Source organism: Struthio camelus, chromosome 30 (genome assembly GCF_040807025.1).
Source record: "Struthio camelus isolate bStrCam1 chromosome 30, bStrCam1.hap1, whole genome shotgun sequence".
Lineage (NCBI taxonomy): Eukaryota > Metazoa > Chordata > Aves > Struthioniformes > Struthionidae > Struthio > Struthio camelus.
Genome location: NC_090971.1, coordinates 4,766,247 through 4,777,563, shown reverse-complemented (window position 1 = coordinate 4,777,563; position 11,317 = coordinate 4,766,247). Strand labels below are relative to the sequence as shown.

At 41.6% G+C, this 11,317-nt stretch overlaps 1 protein-coding gene across 1 annotated transcript; it reads left to right on the top strand.

Moving 5' to 3' along the window:
• LOC138062967 (putative small proline-rich protein 5) lies at positions 1 to 1,029 on the top strand. Its single transcript, XM_068922597.1, has 2 exons — positions 1 to 24; positions 558 to 1,029. Exon 2 carries the CDS (start codon positions 579 to 581, stop codon positions 873 to 875), a length of 297 nt encoding a protein of 98 aa, XP_068778698.1. The 5' UTR covers positions 1 to 24; positions 558 to 578; the 3' UTR covers positions 876 to 1,029.
• The last annotated feature ends 10,288 nt before the right edge of the window (positions 1,030 to 11,317 follow it).

Below are 11,317 nucleotides of genomic sequence, written 5' to 3'. Positions count from 1 at the left end.
ACATTCATTCCTGTTGCTGAAGGGGTAAGTCCAATTTTTCTGTTTCTCCTGAGTAATGACCAGCTGTTTTCATGAGTTGGAGAATGATAATTCACTCCTTACCTCTGGACCTTGGTCAAGCCTGAGACCAAGTCCTTGTAGGTAAGCTATTTTATTAATGCAAATTACAAGTGGGGTATATTCTTAACAGGCAGAGGCTCAGACCAAATAAAAACAGCTGAAAGACTAGAAACTACAGAGAAAGAAGCAGAGTCGGAGGATTTTATGGAGAAAATATTTCCACAATTTTTGAGGAGAGGGGACAGGGGAGGCTGAGTCCTGGTATGGGCAATGGATCTTTTGATCTTTTCTCTCAAAAGCAGATTACATCTATAAAAGACCATGTTTTTAATAGAAGATGTAGATCATCTTCTAGTACCTAAGCAGCACAGAAATAACCTTATCCTCAAAGGACTAGAAATTCACAAGAAAAGAGCACTTCCAAGAAGTTCCACAGCAAATTAGGGAAGGCAACAACAGAGTTTCCATGCCAGTGACATAACGTCTGTTCCCAACAGCTTTGTCAGGACTCCAGAAAAATGTGCTCTCGCGGTACCTGCCACGACTACGAATCCTCCTGCCACAGCTCCCGGTCCTCCTGCCATGCTTCTCGGTCCTCCTGCCACGACTCGGGACCCTCCTGCCACTACACCATCCAGAGGCAACCTGTGCAGAAGTACACCTATGTGTCGCCGTGCTGCCCCCCGGTGCAGCGCTATTGCCCCCCAGTGCAGCGCTATTGCCCCCCAGTGCAGCAGTTCTGCCCTCCGGTGCCGTGCTGCCCCCAGTACACCAAGAACATCTGCAAGCTGCCCCCGCCGTGCCCCAAGTATTAGCAGCAGGATCCTGCCCTGAGCCCAGATCTACTGCCTCCTTTCTCCCTTGAATCCTTCGGTGCCTAAAGCTTGAATTGCCAGTCCTCTGTTCTCATCTTGCATAAATCCTGGAATACCTCTTCTATGTCTCATTAAAATATGAATTTGATGTATTTTATTTTATTTAGCATGCAAGTCCATGTTTATGTTCTTTCTGTAAAAGTCTGAATGATTTCTGCTGACAGTGGCTTACATATGGTGTTTCTGTATCAGCCTCCAAACAGACATAAAAGACAATAAAATTTCATTTCCAAAAGTAGCAAAAGTTCATGATTTATTTATTCATTAACCTCTGTAGTTGAAAATTATCTCTATTTCTGCCTTCTTAGTCACAACTTCTTGGTCCTTTGTTTCTCAAACATATCATAAAAAACCCACATCCTAAAGTTTCAAAATGAATGAAAGTAGGTAATTCCAGATATATTTCCATGACAGATTAATGTTTTTCTGTATAGCATATAAGATGTTCACCCATACCTTTGTTAGCCAAGGATTCTAATTTTCAGTCTCCTCATTTAGTAGTGCCACATACTTCATTTGTCACTCTGACTCAAAATTACAAAGGCATTGAGTTGTCTAATAAATGCAAATAGGTGACTAGAAGACTTTTCTAATCCTCCTTCACCCACTGATCTTCAAATTACTGTTTTCATTGAAAACTGCATACACTTAAAAACAAATCCTAAATCTCTCCCTACTTTTTACAGCCTAAAACTATCTCTATCTCTCCAGCTGTCAGCCACCTAGCTAGGACATCTGTTCTAGAACAGGATTGCTCGTTTACTTCTGCCAGTGCCTGTTTCTCCGTATTGATTTTAGCAAGAGCTAGACAGCTAGTTTAAATTTTAAAAACGGACTTTTAGTGTCTAAAATAAGGTGAAATAAATGCACCCTACAAGACAGAGAACTGACTCAAGGGTCTTCCCAAAAAATACCTCTTTATCAACCTAGATTAAACATTTCTATGCTACTTGCACTTCTACCCTACCTACAACTCATAGTGCTGTCCAGATGGTTGCAGATCAAATTTTCCTAAACAAGGGCTCCTTTTAAGACTTCAGTATTTCTTGCTGAATCATGGCCTTGCAAGAGCCAGAAGAGCAACTAGAATATAAACACATGCTGTCCCAGGGTGTGTTTTCAGATTCAGAATAGATTATCATTTTGCAAAAATGCTGACAAAATAGTAAATTTGTTTTTTTGAAGTTTGACATGCAAATAAGCCCTGAAAGGTATGAAGACCATCTCGATAGGAATAGCTGCTGACTTGTGAACTCAGCAAGCAACTTTTAGGAATCCCCTGGTTCTACTCGCATCAGGACTGACCTACAAAGTATTCCCAAGGAACTTCTGCAGCCCCAGCCTGAATAAAAATCATGGGAAAGGAAAAATTACCTGTTGGATTATCCTTAAGTCAAGGTCTAGGCCACTATAAGAGAAGCTCAGGAGTAAATAATGAAATGCTGCAATGAGTAAAAAATATAAAACTGCTTAAGTAAGTCAGAAGCATGAAGCTACTACTGATCTGACAACAGGATGCTAATATGTGAGAGTTTCCGAGCTCAAATCATTCCTTCTTAGGATTTGAAATCTTCTAGAAAGAAATTAAATTGAATAATATTGAGGCACAAGAAAAAAAGCCACAACTGATAGTTAGTCAACTCACAAACCGAATAAAAATCTTGCAAATGGAAACATCCTTCTAACGTCATCTCCAGTGTTGAGGCATTAAGTGTGTTGGAGCTAGTCAGCTAGATTTCCACCTCTCTAAATGCAGTCCATGTGAGTTGTGACTGTTAATTACAGTTTCTCGTGTTATGAAAAAACATATCAATCAAAATGTGAGCCTGTCACGCAGGCAAAGGGGCAACACACAGGGTAGGAGTCAACAGTTTTGAATTGTAAGTTGGTGCAATACTGGTTGCCCTACGACAAATCACTTAATAACTATAGGGTTAGGTTCGTTCTTAAGATGTAATATGCAACTACCTTCAAAATCCCCATGTAAAGCAGATTAGGAAATCCACTGGCTATTAACATGTTATGGAAAAAGTTCTAATTGCTTTTCCTGGCTGTGTCAAATAGGAAATGCTAAAAACTAAACACGGAAGATAAACATTGATGTGGGTATATAATTATTTGTCATCATTTCCGAGAAATGCATAATTTCTTGGACAATCCTTTAGAAGCATATAAAAGTTCTCCACTCCCTGTTCCTCCTTCATTCAGCTTCCCTTCTCTGTGCTGTTGCTTGTTCCAACAAGGGGTAAGTTGAGTTATTTTGATATATATTCTGCTCAGCAGCAGGAACTCATCTTTTGGCCGATTAATTCTATGTTTCACGTTATCTTTGACTTAGAAAATTGTTGTTCTTGGTATGTGACTGGGTGCCTGTATATTTAAGCTATGCAAAGGATGCTTGTGGTGTGCTTATGCAGTTAGAATGACAGAAAAATGGGAATAATTGAAGGACTGGAACTGCAAAGACACAAAAACTTGGGGCCCAGCAAGGAATTAATTCCCACACTATTCCAAGAAGTTCCACAGCAAATTAGGGAAGGCAACAACAGAGTTTCCATGCCAGTGACATAACGTCTGTTCCCAACAGCTTTGTCAGGACTCCAGAAAAATGTGCTCTCGCGGTACCTGCCACGACTACGAATCCTCCTGCCACAGCTCCCGGTCCTCCTGCCATGCTTCTCGGTCCTCCTGCCACGACTCGGGACCCTCCTGCCACTACACCATCCAGAGGCAACCTGTGCAGAAGTACACCTATGTGTCGCCGTGCTGCCCCCCGGTGCAGCGCTATTGCCCCCCGGTGCAGCGCTATTGCCCCCAGTACACCAAGAACATCTGCAAGTTGCCCCCGCCGTGCCCCAAGTACTAACAACTGGATTCGGCCCAGAGCCTGGAGCTGCCAGCTCCCTCCTCCCTTGGATGCTCTGGCCACAAATCATCTTATTCAACTGCAACCCCTTGGTGTCTGCAATGTACCTCACCACTCTTCTGGATGAAGCGTTCCCCTAACTATCATTCAAAGTGTCCTTCTTTCTAATTATTCGGGAAATGTCCTTTCTAATTATTCAGTGCATAATTACTGTTAGGAATCTTTTTGTGCATGTACTTCTGGCTTAGACTCAGCTGGGCGTGGGAAACAATAAAGCTTACAATTCATGAGAGCTGCATTATCTTTCAATTTATTTATTTACTCTTCTCTTTAGACACTCTTTTTCTGGGTTCTTCAGTCAGATAACCTTGTATTCTAAAAACTCCCTAATACTCATTGACCAATAACCGCAAGTTCCTCACACATTTGTGAAGAAAATAGACACATTAGTAAAGGGAAAAAGTTCTCAGCTACCAAAAATCCACATAGATCTAAAAGGCTGGCCAGAACAAATCTTCCCCTCTTTATACCAGAGGATGAGCTGGCCTGCAGAGATTTTGTCCCATCATTTTGAAAACAACAAAAATCAAAAGCATTTGAATGTAAAGCCTGGGTCTTTTCTTTTGGAGACAAGCTCATTAGATGAAAGGGAGATGAAAAGTTCACAATTGCTAAGACTATAATAATAATTCAATATATTCAATAATAACTGATAATTCAATATACTCAATAATTTAAACTCAGCCTCAGAACTTCAGTACTTGGGCATATAAATGCTTTCAAATACCTTAATACCTCTATGCCTCTGAAAAACAGAAGACATGAACCTCCATTTTGTATTCGAGTGTTGCTGTATCACTAGCATAGTGCTAGTGCTGTATCACTCGCATATACTTTGGAATAGAGAAACGGGCTCACCAAAAGAAGGTCTATCTTCATATAAGACTCTACTGCACTAGCATAATACAAATCTTAACACCGTAATACATCATTATGAAGAGATCATAAACCAAACAGTGTTGAATATAACTCAGCAAGTACTGACCTATGCATCACTTAAAATTATATTTCATCATTGCAGACTGGGCTTTCCTTACTTACTCCTGTAAAAGAACTGTAAGCAACGGATAAACTCGTTGGAGATTACATTTTTCTTAGCACAACATGTATTTAAAAGACTCAGAAACATGTTTGAGTAGGTAGAATCTGAGGATACCTCAGTCTCTGAAGTCTGGTGAGGAGATGAAATGGTTTAGCAGGAGCATCAGGGTGCAGCAGTGAAGGAATGAAAATGAGAACCACCACTGCAGGATAGGCGCTGAGACCAGAGAAGCACCAATTTCACTAACTGGGCAGCTGCAGCCTATTTCAGTTTTCGCCCCACACCTGAGTCACAAAATGTCCCTGAGGAATTCATGCAATCCTTCTGAGCTACATAAAACTCACCACAAGCAATTATAGTACCTCTAGCCTGAAGAAAAGCTGTAGGACACCCTTCTTTTAGGGAGAGGGAAGAAGAGGTTCCTGTTAGCAGTTAGTGAAACAGTCTAATGGGTAACATTTTCCAAAGCTGCTGAGTTAAGAGCTTTATTTTCTTACACTTCTAAGACCAAGTAACAGGATTATAAATCCCATAATTTTGCCAGTAGTGTCAGAGCCTCAGATTTGCTCAAACTTCAGCTGAAATGCACCCTTTCTCTGAATTCATGGCTTTCTGTACATCTCTGTAGATGAGGTCAGGTGAAAAAAGTTCAGCTGTGAGTCAGAAAGCACTGAAGTGAAAGAGAAACCAAAGAGTAGGAACACTTAATACACAGACCCCAAACAGAGCTCAGTGCCAGACCTCTTTCCCTGATCTTAAGGACTAAATGATCTTCGATATGCATGGAAAAAACTGTTGGTGTCAGCAAGGTCATCTGACAAACTGAGGAGAAGATGAAGAATCAGAAATATTTTAATTTTGGCCATACCAGGGAACCTGAGAGATCAAGCTAGACTTACCGGAATCATGCCATACCCATCTGTTGCAGATGGTAATCCCATTTCCTCTCGTCATTAAGTAACATCTAAATTAAGGTCCTGAGCTGTCACTTGCACAGAATGGTAGGCCTACTCCAAGAGTCAGCATTTGTGAGACATAAAGACAATTTTGTCCCTGATGCAATCCCAATTGCCCACTAGCAAGCTAATTAACACCTCTGAGATTAGTGTTAGTCTCCAGGAAACGGGAAAGAAATACCTTCCTAAAACCTTATAGGGATTTCATTAGGAATTAATATAGGATAAAATACCGTGCGTCAAAAAGGAAGCACTAAAAATAGGATAGCATGAACCTATGCAGTTTTGAGTGCGTAAGTAATTAAACTGTCATTGCGAAGAGATGTCTCACATCCGAGATAAACTTTTGGAACCATATAAAAGATCTCTCAGCCCAGTCCTCCTCACTCGCTCATCTTCACTTCCAGACACATCTCCCTGTAGCTGAAGAGGGTAAGACCAATTTTACTATTTTTACTTATGATGAGAGAGAAGATACTTCCATTAGGAGTTTTTTTTGGCATAAATGTATTCTCTCTCCCTACGGCTAGGATTTAGCTAGCTGAGGTCTGCCTGTACATTCACAATGCTCTAAAAGACAGATATGGCGGGCACAGATGGAGGGACAGCGAACGCCGAGGAAAGGGAAGCTGCAGGGGGAGAACGTGAAGGCAAACTCTGGCAACAAAAGCTCAGCACCATTTCACCTGGGACTAGGAATGTGGTTTAGGAGTGACTTGTGGAGCCTATTGCATCTGCCTGTAGGGACCAAGCTTAGCGCACAAATTGCCAGAGCAATCCCTGACGCTTAGGCAGAAACGAGGGTGCATTCGGACCTGAACTGGATTAGGCAGGTGAAAGAAATGCAGAAACAATTCCCTAGGGAACTCCAGAAAAAATAAAAACTAAAAAGTAAGAAGCGAACATAGGGCTTATCTCACCAGGATGATCTTTTGTTCCCAACAGCTTTGTCAGGACTCCAGAAAAATGTGCTCTCGCGGTACCTGCCACGACTACGAATCCTCCTGCCACAGCTCCCGGTCCTCTTGCCATGCTTCTCGGTCCTCCTGCCACGACTCGGGACCCTCCTGCCACTACACCATCCAGAGGCAACCTGTGCAGAAGTACACCTATGTGTCGCCGTGCTGCCCCCCGGTGCAGCGCTATTGCCCCCCGGTGCAGCAGTTCTGCCCTCCGGTGCCGTGCTGCCCCCAGTACACCAAGAACATCTGCAAGCTGCCCCCGCCGTGCCCCAAGTATTAGCAGCAGGATCCTGCCCTGAGCCCAGATCTGCTGCCTCCCTCCTCTCCTGAGGCCTTGAGCTCATCTCCTGTTTTGTCACTTGCTAACTGTACTGCTTATCTGCAAGCAAATGCTTTTAAAACATTCGATGGGGCATAAGGTGATCGGGTGAAGTATCTCAGTTTAAGTAGGTTTGAACTGTTTATGTTCTTGCTGCCAATGGAAGCAATGCGTACTATGAATGGTTTCTGTCTTGCTTTTCTGCTTCTGTCTCTAGCAAGACAATAAAAGTTATCCTTCAAGACTACCATATAGTTCTGGGTGTATTTAGTCACTGTTCCCTGATACCTGCTTGTCTGGTGGCATCCTGGTCGTGTTTTTCCTTGTGGTCAGAGCTATGCTTTAGTCAGTGATTAAAATAGCTAAAATTCATGGAATGCTGTGGGAGAGAAAGTTGTGGAAAATGCCCTCAGTACCCACCAGTGGTACTAGGAACACCTCTCCATGTGCGGAGGGCCAGGAAAACATGCCAGGTGTGAAAACGGAGTACGTGCACAGAGCTCAGCAGATGCAATGTGGGTTTATCAGATACAGCCAGGGGCCTGGCTTGCACATTCATGTTTTTACTGCAGATATGATCTTTAAAAGCTGCTGCTATATTTGGAAACAAAACAAAGCAAATCCTACAGGTTTTTTTACCTGACTTGGAACACCCTCAATTAAAAATGTTTTACGGTGTAAAATGAGAGAAGGTTTCCTAAGCGTGATTCATCCATCCCAGAGCAGGCATGTGAAATAAGTTGGATGGATGGGGTTCTGGAAGTCCCTAGTGAATAACCAGTTGGTAAATACCTAATTGGAATTACTTCTTCATAAGTTATGGGGAAAATTGTCATTACAGAGGAACAGCCTATTAAAGAGGAAAAGCTGAAAATGGTATACAGAGGATATTTAATTACAGAGGGTAATTAATTACAGATCTACATTCATATTGTTACCATTACTAAGAGATGGCTCATTTTCATGCAGCCATTGGGAACAATAGATTTTCCTTGCTCATTCTTCACCTGTGTACTAGTGGGTGTTGAGTCAATCAGTCTTTCAACTCACAGGATTAGTTTTGTCTTTTATGTTTGTTCGTTTTCCTTCACTTTCCTTTCCTGCCCCAGGCATAGAGCTCTCTACTCTGTGACTAATGCAGAATATTTTATTTCCTCTTCCTTTTTTAGTCCCACAAAATGCACAGAGTGGTAATGCCGTCCACTGTGCTCGGGTATGAAGTTGCCGTTAACTTCAGGAGCCTTGCATTAGCCATGTACAGTTCCTGCAGAAATCATACCGACCACAGCTGGTAGGCAGTAATATCACAGAAATAATATGGAAACAAGAAAGAAGCTTTTGTCAGTCTCGAGAAGGTTTGTCATCCAGAACAGCAAGAATCAAAGCCTTTACTTCATTAGAATAACTAAAAAATTATCAGCGACGATAAAAATTTTGAAAGGCAAGAAGTCCTGCACATCTAATGCTCTAGATGGCCAAGAGGAACATCTCTGCTCTACTGGATATGTGTTAAATAACGTAATAGCGGATTTCCACCATTGGGATAAACCATGAGCAGCTCTCTAAGGTTTAATAACACAGAATTTGCATTAGCTGCTTCACAGCAAGGATTGCTTCGCTGCAGATGTAATTCTCAAAACCAAACGGATAGCGCAGTATTACTTTGGGCATCTTATGGAGGTTTCAAGAGTTCATTTACTCCACTCAGAATTTAATTGGGATCTTTTTTTTGGACATAACTGGAATTTTTCTTTCATAAACATTCTCTCATAAAACTGATGAGGGGTTTCTAAGCTGTCTGTGAACTGCATTTCTCTCACATGACTTTAGACATCACTCACTTGTATATCCAGCTCTCATGACAGAAGTATCTTTTCTGACTCAGCAGGGCAATGGATGAAGTAATGCACCAGATCTGTACGAAGTCTCATAGAAAACTGCCCCATTTGGACCAACATCTCTTACTCTATCTCATTGCTCAGCATCCCCCACATTTCTAATGTTGGGGTCTCCAATCATTTCTCAATGTGCTCCAGGCTCAGAAATCCACTACAGGCCATCCTCTAGGCTGGCATGGGCCTTCTTTACTATTAGCCGAAATACAAGCATTCAGCTGGCATAAATCTGTATCACTGATTAGATTTTAATGTGCGCAGTGACCTGGGCTAACCAGGTCATTAGCACAAAGCTAGACAAGCTCAATAAGAAAGTGTTTCAACAGACAGGAAAATTAACCTCAGAAAGCGCTTGCCCAAAGATATAGTGAGTTCACGGTCCTTCGAATTGTTTGAAGCAAGACCAGGTAGCTTTCTAAAAGCTAGGATCTAGTCAAATAGAAACAAGAGTTATGCAGCAGAAATTGAGTGGAAATGGAGGTTTTATGGCACAGAAAGTCAATCTGAACATTAATAATGATCTCTTCTGACCTTAGCATCTCTAACTCTGGATTTCACTGTGTTCAGGGAAGTTTAGAATTAGAAATGGCCTGATTCTGCTCCCCTTTACCTTAGCAAAAATCAGGATATCTCCAGTGAAGTTGCATGCTGTCAGGGAGGGTGGTCCAAGGTCCCTTCAGTTCTCTCATACCACAGATGCACAGACCCACGGCAGTAGGAGCAGCCCTCCACCCCAAGATGATCTCAGCAGAGAAACATTTAATGAGATGATACATCATGGTCCTGGATCTTGTGAATTCTCTCTGACTAGAGAGGGAGACAATTTTTTAGAAATACGTAGTTTAATTTGAAGTCCTGAAGATGCTCAGCGTATCATGTGAGGCCTTCAGGCTTTCACGCAAAATAAATACTAACACCATTAATGAATAATTGCAACATGATCATTAGCATCAGCGCTAATGACCACCAATGGGTGACTGAGAACTAAGCATAGAGTTTATTCCAGAAATGACATCCGTCAATGGATCTTTCCTTACTTGAGGGCATACTAGAACTTAAAAAAGTGTAATAGGAACTTTGCAGATCAAGTTATGCTAAGCAGAAACAGAATGTAAAAGTTCTAGAAAAGCTGTGTGTTTTGCTTTTATTTAAAAATGTCAGAAAGGAATTGGAAAAAATCTGGAATCTGATTTGACTCAAACTCTATTCCAAAATTCTTCACAGTTCTTTCATCTAAAATTTCTCATACTGGCAAAGCCCAGGGCCTGTGGTTTCCCATGCCGTGAACGAGGAATGAGTTGTCAATAACTTTCTGTTCCATATTTGCTCTTCTGATGACCGGAAACCCCAGAGAAGGCCATCAGGCTTCACCTCTTCTACATCCAAAAGCAAAACATGGGGCTATGGAATTACACTTGCTGGAATTCTGTTTTAAAAATCATATCAAGGAGTGACAGGCCTCCAGAAGGCTTCCACGTGCCTCTGGAATCCACCACTTCTCAATAGTAATTAGGATTTTTATGTTAATTTAGGACTCACTGTCTCTGAACAAGGCACCTAACATCTCTATGTAATGACATTACTATATATGAAATGAGCAGAAACATACCTTTTATGCAGTTCACAAGAATTAACTTGACATTAAAAAACTGTAAAAAATTTACAGAACAAATTGGTAATAATACAAAATTGAGGGGGTGGTCAAAAATAATGAGGCAAATACTAAGTAGATGAGGGCACATTCAACAAATAAGTATAGGTTTAGTGGGTAAATGATGAAGTCAGAATTGCTATGGGGTATCTCATTTCCGGCAGGCAGATTTCGAGCTAAATAAAAGGCTTCCCATCCTTTTGCTCCTCACTCAACTACACCGCTCCATTAACACGGTAAGTCTCACCTGCTGGCACTGTTTTTTGCTAACAAGAGCTCTATTCGGGTTTTGGTCGAGCAACAAGTCTAAAAGTGTCTTTGTATCTGTTCTACAATTCTGTCCAAAATTCAGACTTTCCTTGCATATTGGTCTATTGCTTACTGCAAAAGATAGTTGACAGAAAGAGCTCAGGCTTTGGGAGTGGAAACTAAAGTTTTGGGTTTGGGAATTCAGGGAGTGATGTTCATGGAACGGCATAGGAAAGGCAGAATAGTTCAGAATATATACAGATATCCCTGGGATAACGCCAGGTGGCTTGATAAACTTGCGAAGATGTGAGGTATCTGAGAGTATGCTGTATTTCAGGTCTTCATTCCATCCAGCTTTGCCTGCGCTACAACTACAAAAAGC

What these genes read in the sequence shown, in the direction of transcription:
- LOC138062967 (XM_068922597.1), top strand. Translation starts at nt 579, where the DNA reads ATGTGCTCTCGCGGTACCTGCCACGACTACGAATCCTCCTGCCACAGC.